A 16,002-nucleotide genomic window follows, 5' to 3' on the forward strand; every position below is an offset into this window, starting at 1 on the left:
TGACTATGGCATTGTAATAAAACAAACGCTGAGTGACGTGGAAATACATGGCCACAGCAGCCTTTATTGATTATTACATATATCAAATCAAACATAATATACTTTTTTCTCTGAGAAGATCATGGATGACCTAACAACACTGGACACCACCAGAATAAATACTCCCCAGTTGCAATGCTCTAACTCATGGTTGACAAATGTACAAATGTCATGGTGCTGTACCCTATCAAATTTTTAACCTATTTCCCTGGAACCGTCCCAGCAGGAACTAAACCATAACTCAACAATGAAGGGTCAACATTCCCCATTAACCAAGACCCTCCCTGACCTCCCCACCGCCAGAATTTTATGTTAGTAAAATTAAAAAAAGGGCATAAGGGAGGGTGTCTGAGTCGTTCACTGGTCCCGGCTCCGCACGTAAGACAATGTTACAAAGGCTCCTCCTCTTTTTTAAGGTACCATCATCTTTTCTACAATCCCTCCCACAACTTACTACTCAATCCTAAATTAAATCCCTACTCATGTGACCTGAACTCTAACCCTACTTAACTTTAACTTTAATTTTATTCTGTGGCCATACAAAATCAGCTATTAACCCTCTCCTACCCAAACTACATATTAACCTTTTACTAGCCTTCTTCTTCCAAAATCAATGTCATGTCCACTGTTAGGCGTCGGGTTCCTGTTGCTGCACAGCAGGAATCCCAAGCACTGCTCCCAGCGGTCTCCCATTCCTCCCCAGCCGCAGAGGAGGTTGCTCAGCAAACTCATCGGTCCCGGCACTCTGCCCAAACCACCTCCGTGGGTTTGCTTGCTGCTGCCACCTCTGGCACAGCTATGGCAATGCAGGCTGCTCATCAGCGAGATTTTCCAGGGACTAAGTCCTCATGTCGGGCCACTGAGCATGCCCGTGGAGTGATCTCCCACTGGAGATCGAAGGTCACGTGCTCAGGTCCTGCTCCTGTTCGGAATGGCCCATCCGAGAAGCCAGGAAGGTCCCGGACGCTCGCGGCTATAAAAGGTTCGCATTGCCACTTGGCCATGCGCTAGGATACTCTGTATTTTTAGACCATGAGGAGTGAGTGTTGTATGCACGTATGAATATCTCTGGTGACTGACTCATTAAGAAACCCCTACCCTTGGTACACATGTGTTGTGCAGCGTAGCCTGCTAGCACCCAGGCTTAGGTGTAGGTAGGGCAGAGTCGGAGTCAGGCATTAGTCCCCATCAGTTACTCGGCACACCACAGTGCATGTGCTCCACACTCCGTAGCCAGCATCTATAGCGGCTTTCGCGGCAGCGACGCCGTGCGCTCAGAGGGCCTAGAGGAACTCTAACTCCGTGTCCTTGGGGTAGAGTTCTGTGGCCGCTTTCTGTAAGCTTTTTGGCCGGGCTCTGTGAGCTAAACAGGCTCCGGTATTTGCATTCAGCAGCTGTGCGGCTCTGTGAGTCAACAGAGTTCGCTCCTGTTCACACTGGGTGACGTAACCCAGGGTGACTGTTTTCACGCCGCTCTATTCTTCCGCCATTACCTAGCAGCAGTGTACCACCTCTGCACGGTGGACCCCGGGCAGCGAACGCACCTACTATTATTTATAATTTGGTGTGTTACGCCAGCCCTAACATCCACACTTACATTGCAGCTACTTCCATTGCCGCCCCATCTTTATTTTAGGCTTATCATAACCAGTTAGGAAGATAGGTGTCACTATATAGCTGTAGGGTGAAGGGGAACCAGGGGTCCCTTCCCTGTCCCTAACACTAGGTGGCGCCCTCACTTGCCCTACTCCTCAGGATACTTCTGAAGGTGAAGATGCTGGGTCCTCTACCCTTGCCTTACCTCCTGAGTTAGCCCCCATCTGTTCTCTTCCCCCACCCGGGGAAGAGGGGCACTACTGTGCAAAGTAGTACACCAACCCGACAAACAAGGCAACACAAGCAAGGGTTAACAGAAAACTCCAGGCATACAAAATATTCACTCACATATCAAAGAGGAATGCACCGGGGTGTCAAGGTAGCGGAATAAACCAAAATAGACAAGGATAAGGAATTACCACACATTCAAACCAAGCAACATTCACTAATAACTCCTCCAACTCTCCTCATAAGAACTCCTCTCCCTCCATTAGCCATGCAGCAATAAAGCAAGCTCTGACAAGGATTAGTAACAAAGCCCAGATTATAAAGGAGAAAGTAGTGAATAACTGAGCTCAGCTGTGAGCAAAGGGATTTCCAACATGGCCTATTAACCCCTGTTCCGCCAGAAAAAAATAAAGACATTTAAAATGAAGGAGAAGTGCTTCTTTTCAGTGCAGGAGTAGGAGCAATCAGACGCATCAGTCTTCTGGCTCCACACTGTTGCGGTAAGCCTGTGACAATATGAATTGGCTGTAATCCCAATATCAACAAGTCTATTCAGGCTGCCAATCATCCAATGAGTGAGCAAATGGATTGATCATTGGAATAAATTATTTTTAAGGTTTTTTAAAAGGGTCATCCAGTCTCCACACAAGTCTGCAGTCACTCTATCACTTCAGACTGACACATTGTGAAAGTATGTGATGCACACACTGTCACAATTCCCCTGAATTCCCTGTGGGAGTGAATTATCGCGTAACTGCATGTATGCAATTTACATACTGTATTTGCAGTCATGTTCTGACTAGTCTCATCTAGCTTTTTCCAATTCTCTTTTTTTGAAAGAAGACAGATGAGAATAGTTGGCACATGGCCGCAAATATGCACCCACCCACATGGGAAATACAGGGGAATCATGACAGTGTGTGCATTGCATCCTTGTATATGCCCCCTACATATACAAGGATGAAGTGCATATACCAGGATGGGGGAATATACAAGGATAAAGGGCATATACCAGGATGGGGGAATATACAAGGATGAAGGGGCATATTCCACGATTGGGGGCATGTACAAAGATGGGAGGGGAATATACCAGGATGGGAGTCATATACCAGTGTGGGGGCATATACCAGGATGAGGGGCATATACCAGGTTGGATGTGCATATACCAGGATTAAGGGCATATACCTGGATGAGGGGCATATAGAATGAGAGGCATAAACCAGGATGGGTGGCATATACCAAGATGGGGGGCATATATCAGGATAGGGGGACCTTACCCCAGGATGGGGGAAAATATACCAGGATGTGGGGGAGCATATACCAGATGGGGGGAGCATATACCAGGATAGAGAGCATATTCCTTTATATCTGCACTCTGGTACACCTGCACCTGTCGGTGGCTGCTCTCTGTTGCCTTTGCCTGTGCTGATACCGCTGCCTGCTCTCTGCTGCACCCATCTGTTCTCTACTTTCCCTGCCTGCTCTCTCAGTGATCAGTGATTGTAAATCTAAATTTAGACTTGAAATTACTTGAAATTGATTGAAATAACTCAATGTTTCATCTATAGGCACTTATGATTTCATGTGTCTGGAGAGTCTTCAAGGGTTCAAATGATTCAACAAAGAATCCCTCAAAAGACAAACATATTCTGAAAGGAGTCTCAAAGGTAATGTCTACATATCAGGATTGAAAGAGTTTTCCATGTATAATTATTTTGTGTTGATCTTCTGGGAAAATAACAAACAAAGCTGCTTCTCACCTTTGATGTCTCAATAGAGGCCTCTCTTCCACTGCTCCTGTCTTTGTTGCAATAGCAACATCACCAACACTGAGCATATAACTGCTGCAGCCAATCACTGGGCTCAGCGGTGATTCTGTGGCAGTAGCAGCTTTGTTTATTATTTTCACCTAGCGAAAGCTCATTAAAGATACAACTGCAGTCATACAGTTAAAAATATCACACTGATAAAGTAAGTGGATCTTCATAAAACTGGTAAAAGTTGTCTTTAAATGAAATGCTCCCTCTAACCGCTGGCAGACATCAAAGCAGGTAGATCTCAGAGATCATGGTTAAGAAGTTGACATTAACATTACATCATCTTCAAGAACCCCTTGAGGAAGAAAAATGCATATATCTGTAGTGTGTGACTGTACAGTACTGTTTGTCTATCTAGCTCAGATATTAGAGAGCAATTTTCCACTTTGTTTAGTATTGGTAAACACTGTCACGGCCGGGTTTACAGTGACAGAGAGGAGCCAGAAGACCACAGAGTCTGATTTCTCCTACTCTTGCACTGATTAAAAGCACTTCACCTCCATATTAAATGGTGTAAGTTTCTTTTAGCAGTTCAGGGGTTAATCTGCTCAGTTGAGAGCTCCTGGAAGCTTTTTTGCATTAAGGTTCACAGCTGTGCACTTTTAGCCACTCCCATATACTATATAAACTGTGTCCTGGCTAGCACTCATTGTCAGAATAGCTTATGCTGCATGGCTGGATAATGCTGTTGGTTATTATTGGAGAAGTCGTTTTAGTAGATTTATCTGTGACTATTGCTAGGTTTTGAATGTGTGATAATTCCCTTTCTTCTCTTACTTTGATTTAATCCCATCCTCTACTCTCCTGTGTTTACCTCTGTTGTTTGTGTGAGTATTTTTGTGTGATTGGCATTTTCCTTTATTAGCATATCCAAGTGCATTCAATGTGGAAGAACATTCCTCAGACAACCATTACATTGATTCTGTCTTGTTAGTCTGGTTGGTGTATTACGGTACATTATTACTTGTTAGTCTGGTTGGTGTATTACGGTACATTATTACTCCCCTCTTCCCTGGGTGGGGGAAGGGTACAGACTGTGTGCAGATTAAAGAATTAAGGCAAGGTACATGGCCCTGGCATCATCACCATCAGACGTAATCAGGGGAACAGGGCGAGCTAGGGTGCCCCTAGCTTTAGGGACAGGGAAGGAGCCCCTGGTTCTAGGACAGCCGACAATAGTCGTGACAAATACTTTCCTCAAACTTGAAATTACAACTCCAAGAAAGAAATGTTGTGGTATTATGGAATTCACGGGATCTGTTGCCATTTTAATGATAAAAGAAATGGAATTAAAAAAGTAAACATTTTGATTTAGTCACAATCAAGTATGAGCAACACCTGCGGAAATATCCGCAATTACACACTTTGGCATGCTATTAATGTGGTTATTAAAAGGAATCTGTCACCAGGCTTTTGCTACACCACCTGCAGCCTGAAGTGGGAGCAGACACATTGATTCCAGTGATATATCACTTACTGGGTTGCTTGTTGTACATTGATATACTGTATATGCTGCAAAACTGCCAGTTCTCTGAAAGCTGAGCTCTGTATAACCCCGCGCACACCACTGATGGAATGCTTTATGTGTACACTTTAGCAGCTTTCCGCTTATGCAATCATTGGTGGGGATGTGCTTGGACTACATGGCAGCAGGTTTACTATGCCTCTGTGATACTATCCTGTTGGTAAAACAATGATTTTAGAAAAACTACACTAAGGAGACCAATAAGTCATATATTACTGATATAAGGGTTTTATATTATGCTACTCTCAGATTAGAGAAAAAAACAAAACACACAGAGATGCTTACCTGTATAGACAGGCCTCAATACAAATGCACTAACAGGGTGCAGCGGACCCAAGTAAAATGGCAACTGCCAAGGTGCAATAATACCTAATGAAACAGCCAGCCTACTATCAGGGATTGGCTGTGTGGTACACCAGTGCAAAAAAATAATCCGCATGTGGCAGTGTTCACACAGGGAATGCAGGGCTTCTGGTTCACAGCCTCTTAGTAACACCGTATAGGGGGATGCCCAGTGCCAACTAGAATGCATCCCGTGTGAACAGAGGCCACAAGTTTGCAGAATCATTTGGGCCCAACTGCACCCTGAAAGAAATATAAAAAGTGCACAAAAAACATATCAATATATGTAAGGTATTGGTTGGTATTATGGCCATAATACGTAAGCTGGCAAACTACGTTAAAGTTCCTTACACTTGCCAGTCCTACTCTAACATGAAAACCACAGAAAGAGGAAAGAATCCTCCAATATTTGAGAAAAAAACAAAACAGGCAGAGATGCTTACTTGTATAAACAGGCCTCAATACAAATGCACTAACAGGGTGCAGCGGACCCAAGTAAAATGGCAGCTGCACCGGTGCAATAATACGTAATGAAACAGCCAGCCTACTATCAGGGATTGGCCGTGTGGTACACCAGTGCAGAAGAAATAATCCGCATGTGGCAGTGTTCACACAGGGAATGCAGAGCATATGGTTCACAGCCTATATACTGATATGTTTTTTGTGCAGTTTTTATATTTCTTTCAGGGTGCAGTTGGGCCCAAATGGTTCTGCAAACTTGTGGCCTCTGTTCACACGGGATGCATTTTAGTTAGCACTGGGCAGCCACCCTATATGGTGTTACTAAGAGGCTGTGAACCAGAAGCCCTGCATTCCCTGTGTGAACACTGCCACATGCGGATTATTTCTTCTGCACTGGTGTACCACACGGCCAATCCCTGATAGTAGGCTGGCTGTTTCATTTGGTATTATTGCACCGGTGCAGCTGTCATTTTACTTGGGTCCGCTGCACCCTGTTAGTGCATTTGTATTGAGGCCTGTTTATACAAGTAAGCATCTCTGCCTGTTTTTTTTTTCTCAAATATTGGAGGATTCTTTCCTCATTCTGTGGTTTTCATACTCTCAGATTAGGTAGCAAAAATCTGGTTACAGAATCAATGTAATGGTTGTCTGAGGAATGTTCTGCCACGTTGAATGCACTTGGATATGCAAATCATCAAGATACACCTCTTGCAGCTCCCTTTGAAATTTCCGACCAACGGTGTAACCAATGTGCTCAGTGAAAGACAGGTCCAGTATTCTTACAGGCTATGGCAACATGTTTAGACCATGTAGGCTGCTCCCAGTAGCACGAGCCACATATGGCCTGGCATTGTCATGTTAAAAAAAGGCTCTTGGGATACTTTGGAGAAATAGCCGTAGCACTGGTTTTCCCACCAAATCAATGTAACACTGAACGGTGCACCTAGAATAAAGACTAGAGGGGCCCGGCTATAATAAATGATGCTAAAATATACCATAATATCAGGAGTGTGACGGGAAGACCTCTTCATGGTGCTGATGATGTGATCTCCAGACCATTTATAAGTGCAGACAAAGGCGGGACCATGTGCGAAATGCTATGTAGAGACCTTTATGATGAAGCATCACTCTGGTCCTACTACAAAGATGAGGGTCTTGGATGGAATAATGTATGGTAGCTAGACCCCTTTAAGTCTTCCTTCCAAGGACACTAACAGCTAAGCATTGCTTTGATTTGGTGGTGGAACCAGTGGTACTGCTATTTCTCCAAAGAGTCCCAGCAGTCATTTTTGAACACCAGAAGGCCCAGCCGCTTGTTGTTTGTGCTCCTATGAGCAGCCTGAACGTGCTAAACATGCAAATTAGCTACTGTGACTTGCAGCATCTCCACAATTGTCTCCCATTGAGCAAATCTGGGACATCATTGGTCAGCAATTGCAAAGGGAACTGCTGTGTGTCTTAATGATTTGTGTGCCGAAGTACATTCAGCATGTCAGAACATTTCTCAGACAACCATTAACCCCTTACTGCCATGTGATGTAGTATCCCGTCCATGTGCCCTGGGACTTAATTGCCAGGGACGGGATAGTACGTCACAGCGATCAGCAGCGCCCACGTGGTGAGCGCCGCTGATTGTGACCGGGTGTCAGCTGATTATCACAGCTGACACCTGGCACAATGTGTCAGGGGCAGTCACGGACCGCCCCCGACATGTTAACCCCTTGCACACCGCGATCAAACACGATCGCGGTGTACCGGGGGTTAAAGGGAAGCATCGGCAGGGAGGGTGCTCCCTCCGTGCTTCCCTGAGCCCCCCACAGCAGCGCAATGTGCAGCGCTGCTGTGGGGGGCTCCATCCCTGTAGGTCCCCGAATCCAAGATGGCGACGGGGACCTTCGGGGGCCTGCAGGGAGCTGGCTTCCTCAGTGCCTGCAAAGCGCAGGCAAGAGGAAGTCTTCTTCAATGCCTTTGACAGATCGCTGATCTGTGACAGATCAGCGATATGTCACAGGACAGTGATGTCCCCCCTGAGACAACCTAATAAAGTTAAAAAAAGTGTAAAAATAATTTTAAAAAAATTGCTAAATAAATTTTTTAAAAAAATTATTCCCTAATAAATACATTTTTTGAAAATAAAAAAAAAATAAAAGTACACATATTTGGTATCGCCGCGTCCGTAACAACCTGCCCTATAAAATTTTCCCATTAGTTAACCCCTTTAGTGAACCCCTTAAAAAATAAAAGTAAAAAACGAAGCAAAAAATAATGTTTTATTATCATACCGCCGAACAAAAAGTGCAATAACGCGCGATCAAAAAGACGCATACAAATATCCATGGCACCGCTGAAAACGTCATCTTGTCCTGCAAAAAACGAGCTACCACGCAGCATGATCAGAGAAAAAATAAAAAAGTTATAGCTCGCAGAATAAAGCGATGCAAAAATAATTATTTTTTATATAAAATGGTTTTTATTGCATAAAAGCGCCAAAACATAAAAAAATGACATAAATGAGGTATCGCTGTAACCTTACTGACCCGAAGAATGAAACCGCTTTATCAATTTTATCACACGCGGAACGGTGTAAACACACCCCCCCAAAAGAAATTCATGAAACGCTGGTTTTTGTTCATTCTGCGTCCCAAAAATTGGAATAAAAAGCAATCAAAAAATGTCACGTGCCCGACCATGATACCAATAAAAGTGTCAACTCGTCCCGCAAAAAATAAGGCCTCACATGACTCAGTGGGTCAAAATATGGAAAAATTATAGCTCGCAAAATGTGGTGATGCAAAAACTATTTTTACAATAAAAAGCGTCTTTTGCGTGCGACAGCTGCCAAATATAAAAACCGCCATAAATAGTAAATCAAACCCCCCGTTATCACCCCCTTAGTTAGGGAAAAATAATAAAATTTAAAAAATGCATTTATTTCCATTTTCCCACTAGGGCTAGGGCTAGGGTTAGGGCTAGGGCTAGGGGTGTGTTGGGGTTAGGGTTGGAGTTAGAATTGGGGTGTTTCCACTGTTTGGGCACATCAGGGGGTCTCCAAATGCAACATGGCGTCTGGTCTCAATTCCAGCCAATTCTGCGTTGAATAAGTCAAATGGTGCTCCTTCCCTTCCGAGCTCTGCCATGCGCCCAAACAGTGTTTTACCCCCACATATGGGGTATCAGCCTACTCAGGACAAATTGCAAAACAACTTTTGGGGTCCTATTTCTCTTGTTGCCCTTAGGAAAATAAAAAATTGGGGGCAAAAATATCATTTTTGTGGAAAAAAAAATATGATTTTTTTATTTTCACGCCTGGGCGTTATAAACTTCTGTGAAGCACTTGGGGGTTCAAAGTGCTCACCACACATCTAGATAAGTTCCTTAGGGGGTCTAGTTTTCAAAATGTTGTCATTTGTGGGGGGTTTCCACTGTTTAGGTATATCAGGGTCTCTCCAAAGGCAACATGACACCCGCAGACCATTCCATCAAAGTCTGCATTCCAAAATATCACTACTTCCCTTCTGAGCCGCGACGTGTGCCTATACAGTAGTTTTCTCCCACATATGGGTTATCAGTGTACTCAGGACAAATTGGTCAACAACTTTTGGGGTCCAGTTTCTCCTGGTACCCTTGGGAAAATAAAAAAATTGGGGAGTGGGGACTAAATGATCATGTTTGTGGAAAAAATACGATTTTTTATTTTCATGCCCGGGCGTTATAAACTTCCGTGAAGCACTGGGGGGTTCAAAGTGCTCACCACACATCTACATAAGTTCCTTAGGGGGTCTAGTTTCCAAAATGGGGTCACTTGTGGGGGGATTCCACTGTTTAGGTACATCAGGGGCTTTCCAAATGCGACATGGTGTCCGATCTCAATTCCAGCCAAACACATCAAATGGCACTGCTTCCCTTCCGAGCTCTGCCATGCGCTCAAATAGATGTTTACACCCACATATGGGGTATCAGTGTACTCGGGACAAATTGCACAATAACTTTTAGAGTCCTGTTCCCCTTGGGAAAGTAAGAATTGAGGGTGAAAAGATAATTTTTGTGGAAAAAATATGATTTTTTAACTGTACGGCTCTACGTTATAAACTTCTGTGAAGCCCTTGGGGGTTCAAAGTTCTCACCACACATCTAGATAAGTTCCTTGGGTGGTCTAGTTTCCAAAATGGTGTCATTTGTGGGGAGTTTCCACTGTTTTGGTACATCAGGGGCTTTCCAAACGCGACATGGTGTCTGATCTCAATTCCAGCCAAAAAAGTCAAATGGCGCTGCTTCCCTTCCGAGCTCTGCCATGCGTCCAAATAGTCATTTACACCCACATATGGGGTATCAGCGTACTCAAGACAAATTGCACAATAACTTTTAAGGTCCTGTTACCCTTGGGAAAATAAAAATTGGGGGTGAAAAGATCATTTTTGTGGAAAAAATATGATTTTTTAATTGTACCGCTGTACGTTATAAACTTCTGTGAAGCCCTTGTGGGTTCAAAGTTCTCGCCACATATCTAGATAAGTTCCTTGGGGGTCTAGTTTCCAAAATGGGGTCACTTGTGGGGGGTTTCCACTGTTTAAGTACATCAGGGGCTCTCCAAACGTGACATGGCATCCGATCTGAATTCCAGCCAATTTTGCATTGAAAAAGTCAAACGGCGCTCCTTCCTTTCCGAGCTCTGTCATGCACCGAAACAATGGTTCCCCCCATATATCAGGTATCAGCGTACTCAGGACAAATTGCACAATAACTTTTCCAGTCAAATTTCTCCTTTTACACTTGGTAAAATAAAAAAAATGAACCTGAAGTATTTTTTTTGTGAAAAAAAGTTAAATGTTCATTTTTTTTTAAATATTCCAAAAATTCCTGTGAAGCACCTGAAGGGTTAATAAACTTCTTGAATGTGGTTTTGAGCACCTTAATGGGTGCAGTTTTTAGAATGGTGTCACTTTTGGGTATTTTCTATCATATAGACCCCTCAAAGTGGCTTCAAATGTGATGTGGTCTGTAAAAATAAAATGGTGTTGCAAAAATGAGAAATCGCTGGTCAATTTTTAACCCTTATAACTTCGTAACATTTTGGTTCCAAAATTGTGCTGATGTAAAGCAAATATGTGGGAAATGTTATTTATTAAGTTTTTTCGTGTGCCGTATCTCTGTGATTTAAGGGCATAAAAATTCAAATTTGGAAAATTGCGACATTTTCAAAATTTTCGCCAAATTTCCATTTTTTTCACAAATAAATGCAAGTTATATCAATGAAATTTTACCACTAACATGAAGTACAATATGTCACGAGAAAACAATGTCAGAATCACCGGGATCCATGGAAGCGTTACAGAGTTATTACCTCATAAAGGGACAGTGGTCAGAATTGTAAAAATTGGCCCGATCATGAACGTGCAAACCACCCTTGGGGGTTAAGGGGTTAATAACCTCATTGATTGCATATCAAGATGTGTGTGTATTTTTGTAATATGGCACTATTGCGCAATACTGAATAAATGTTTTGAAAATTTTGTTTCCATTTTTTCACCATTTGCATATAATTAACATATGCAGCAGCTGTTTGATTTCCATAATTTCATCACCTTTCCTCCTGATGATGAAATTTCAGTGTTGAGCTTATGTTGTGAGAGTATGATGTTACTAATATACAAGTAGGAAACTCTGCTATGACTATGCAGTGGATCTAAAATAAAAATTTAACGAAGTTTGTCGGTATTAAGTATCTCCCATAATTTTTTATCTCTAGCGTGTGCAGACATGGTTGTCTCCATTACAGACAAACCATGTGTCTTGTGCCACTTGATTGTAGTCAAACATTACTTCTGTCTATTTGTTCTCTTTGCAAGAGTAACTTGTAAGTGCGGCAGCACACAGAATCTGACTACAGCCATGGCTTGATTGACATGTGTCTTTATATTTGCTTTTATTTAGGGAACTGCTAATCAAGCTTAGCAAATCAGGAGTAATGCTGTGGACAATTCTGCTTGTACCCAACCCATTTTCAAAATATGTTTTCAATGATGCACCGAATTAAAACATTATTTGCTGTAACAAGGGAGATCGATGGTTCTTCTTGATGCTCTTGGTTAAGCCAGCCATTGATAGAGTGTTTACGCCCCTCATTCTCAAAAATGCTTATATTCTAACTGATCCACCAAAACACTAATTGAATTGACAATAAGTAATAAATCAGTTACTTAATGGATCAGGGAAAATTTAAAGGCAGCATAATTCAGCAAACAACAGGTACCTTTACAATCAGATGCTATGATTATTATTATTATTATTATTATTATTATTATTATTATTATGTTTCTAATAAGCTTGGTAAACCCAGGCTTCCTTCCTTACAAAAAAGACTTTCATTTTAAGATGATGGTGTACTTCTGTGATTATCATGTATATATGAATTATATATTACTAGATGTATGCCTGATGCTATCGCATCGGGAGGGCACTAACATCACGATGGGGGCAGCTTTGTGGCGCTGGGGGTGGCAGCCCACCCACTTCCGTGCAGTCACAAATGGCAGGAAAGACGGTGTTTTGCGGCCTGTGCTGGAGATGGTGTGCGGTGCCTCCAGAGGGTGACCGCACCCAATATCCAGCACAGGCCTCAAGCTGCGGTCTTTCCTGCTAGCTGTGACTGCATGGAGGTGGGTGGGCAGGCAGCGGCGGGATCCAGTGCATGTAGTGAGGTGGTGGGTCCTGGCGGGGGTCCAGCGGCAGCATCCCTCTCATTACTCCCCTCTCATTACACCCCCTCATTACACCCTCTCATTACACCCCTCTTGTTATATCCCCCTCGTTTCACCCCTTTCACAGCCTCGTGATCGCAGTGGTGGCCTCTATCCGAGTGGCAGCTGGGATCCCAGCGGCAGTTGGTATCACATAGTTGGCCTGGATCCGAGCGGCAGCTGGGATCCCAGCAGCGGTTGGGATCACAGCGGTGTTCGGGATCGCAGCGGTGTCCTGGATCCGAGCTGCGGTCAGGATCGCAGCGGCGTTCGGGATAACAGCTGCGTCCTGGATCCGAGTGGCATCAGTTGGATGTTCCAAAATAGCGGTTGGCGTACTTCCAGTGCGGCGCAGTGGATTGTGGGATTCAGGGACATCCCGACGGAAGTGGATGACAGACAATTTAAGGCAATTATATATATAGATATTGCTGTGCTATGCCCAACACTGTTGTTCGAAGTCCAAGGTAGAAGAGTTGGAGCAAAAATGTGGAATGTTACCACTAAATGGTTCTGTTGTAACAGGAACCATAAGAAGGTCAGGTTATACATACGTCTTGTAACAGGAAAGAGAGGTAGTGTGCGGCTGATACTACTTGTAGTTTCTTGGGAGTCTAGCTTAGTTGACTGTTGGTCCAAGGGAGAGAGCTCAAGTAGTGAAAAAGTCATAACCTGAAGAATGTGCCATGAAACTACCTAAAGTGCCTGAGAGGTACTATAGCCTGCAAAAAAACCCAGCAATGTTGGAATTTGTCCATAAAAAATCTATTGTTGAGATAAAAGCCGTGTGAAGTAAAGGTGTATGCTGAAGATCAATTATGGTCACAGAGTTGGAGAAGTGGCACATAGTACCATCACAAACAGTTTATAAGCTGGCTAGGAAAAGTGTCCTGTGTAGTGTTGAGCTGTATAAAACCTTCAGTCTGAAGTGATGCCAGTTCTGAGAAACTGTGCAGACTAGGTGTGCAAATTATAGTGAACATGTCAGAAGTATTTTGCTAAGTTATCTACAGGCATTGTCATGTTAGCGTTGCTACACTGATTAAAATGATACCTGTGTTGAAGAAATCCATCTTGTGGTTCTTGTGTATTCAGTGTTAGAAGTTTTCAGTTAATGATATATATATGTTCCAGGGTTGGACTGTAGATACAGTCTTATCTTTCTGCTCTAGGCCAGATAAAACAAGTTAAGACCTGCCTACAGGCCTGCCCCAAAGCACAAACATGTTCTTCATCATTGAGACAGAGAGCGAGACAGACTGTCTGTGCTTCAGGGCAGCCTGTGAGCAGATCTCTTCTTGGTTTCTCTAGATCACTAAGATAAAGATAAGACTCAGCCTACAGTACCACCCCGGAGCAAGTGCATCTCATTAACTGAAAACTTCTAACACTGATTACACAAGAACCACAAGACAGATTTCTTTACCCCAGGTATTATTTTAATCAGTATAACAGTGGCAACATGACAATGCCTGTAGTGTACTTAGCAAAATCCTGCTGTCAGGTTCGCTTTAACTCCACCCAGTTTCAAGCTATATTAAGGACTAAGTGGATTATGTGGGCTCTTCCATTCATGAAGTGTGCAAGTGTCCCTGCATATCACGGGCCAGCAAAGTAACCTAAGTTTAATCAGGTGCAGTTGGCTAGTGGACTGATGGAGAACACTGCAATAAGACAGAAGGGTTCTCTATTTGTGGAAGGTAGAAATTAACCCTGCATACAGTAAAAGTATGTGTGAACTGAGTCATATGGTGGTAAGAAATTTAGTGTCCTGCATGTTAACACACTCGGTACTGTGGGTTTCTGTTAATAATTCAGTCACAGGTAGTGACTCTGTGGTCATTTAGACCTCCTGAGCTATTGCCTAATACATAGTGCCTAGAGTCACTCCGTGAGTACCACCTGAGAGGGGCATGGTGAAGGTCAGAGTTAGCATTCCTCAAGACTCACAAGGTCAATGAAGGATATAACTATTGCGGGAACAACCAGATTCACAGTGGATCGGTGGAGTTGGTACCCAGTCTGCGTGAAGAGCCCCTTGATAAATGTGGGTTTACGTTTTGAAAATTATTGTTCTGTGCCTGTAAGTCTGTCCTGCCACAGCCAAGCTCATTGTTCCACTTAGGCATTTGAGTGCCACTTTGTTAAAAAATAAAGACTGTAATTGTTCACTACGTTCTGTAATCATTCTTAAAGGGAAACTCCTTTATCACCTCATCCACATGAACATATCTAAACACATTCCGTGGAATTGCTGTATGTAAACTATGTTGTAAACAAGGTAGAAGATAAATATGTAAAATACTACAGAGTCATATTAAAACGGTCACAGACATCAAGAAGATGATTCTTCATTGTGATAATGTTGATGTATATTATATTTCACTTACAAGTTATTCATATTTTCTTAATATTGTATGTTCTCTTAAGCCATGTGCTGTGTTTTACAGGCATCACTTCCATCCTACAAGGAGGCAATAATGGAAGCCAAGCATTTACCCCCTCCATACTCCACAGTGTAACTACAAATATACTAAAAGAAATAAGCTGCTTCTGGTTTAAAAGCTTTGTATAATCCTGTGCGCGTTGCTGAGAGAATGGAGCACTGCAATGCCTCTGCCACTGAAAGCAAACAAGCATCAAGGAGAACAGGGGCATGTGGTTCCTGTTTCAGAAAAAATGAAATAAAAGCATTGAAGAGCACCAAGAAATAGAAAATGGATTTCACCTGAAGACAACGTCCTGATATAGAACAGTACCACTATGTCTGTTAAATTAATTTCAACCTGTTCTGATCATACAGGAGACACGGAGACATAGCGTATTATGAGGGTAGATTTTCTGCTGAAATTTCTTTGACTGAAATGTATTTCCTTGCATCTAAGCTGGGGTTGTCTCTGAAGAAAACACAAAGATTTCTGCAAGTCCCCCATAAGAAAAAGCTTTGTGCTATCTGCAACATATTAAGCTAGACCCCTTTGTCAGTTACACAAGATCAGGAAAGGTTTTCTGTTTCTGGATGAAAATAAAAATGTTACCATTCTCTAACTTGCAAGCAGTGATCACGAAGAAGATGAGAAATAGAAAAAAGTACAGTAGAAAGCTACACAACTTTTCATTATAAAGTGTATAAAGGAGTATTCCAGCTAAAAGCATTTACCATCTATCTATTGGATGACTGATAAAGAAATGTCAATTGAAGTTGCTTTAATAGGGGAACCCTGATACCCACACATACAAAGCTGCAGCTACGAGG

General features: G+C 42.8%; 1 protein-coding gene across 1 annotated transcript in view; it reads left to right on the forward strand.

Annotated features, from left to right (window-relative positions):
• LAPTM5 (lysosomal protein transmembrane 5) overlaps positions 1–15,794 on the forward strand; it is a 170,292-nt gene extending 154,498 nt beyond the window's left edge. Inside the window, exons 7-8 of the mRNA XM_073563328.1 lie at positions 3,432–3,530; positions 15,197–15,794. Coding sequence (XP_073419429.1) covers positions 3,432–3,530; positions 15,197–15,268 — 171 coding nt within the window. The 3' untranslated portion in view covers positions 15,269–15,794. The remainder of the gene's footprint in view (positions 1–3,431; positions 3,531–15,196) is intronic.
• The last annotated feature ends 208 nt before the right edge of the window (positions 15,795–16,002 follow it).

This window comes from Dendrobates tinctorius, unplaced genomic scaffold, assembly GCF_039654945.1.
Source record: "Dendrobates tinctorius isolate UK_male_01 unplaced genomic scaffold, ASM3965494v1 ptg000015l, whole genome shotgun sequence".
In the NCBI taxonomy this organism is placed as follows: Eukaryota; Metazoa; Chordata; class Amphibia; order Anura; family Dendrobatidae; genus Dendrobates; species Dendrobates tinctorius.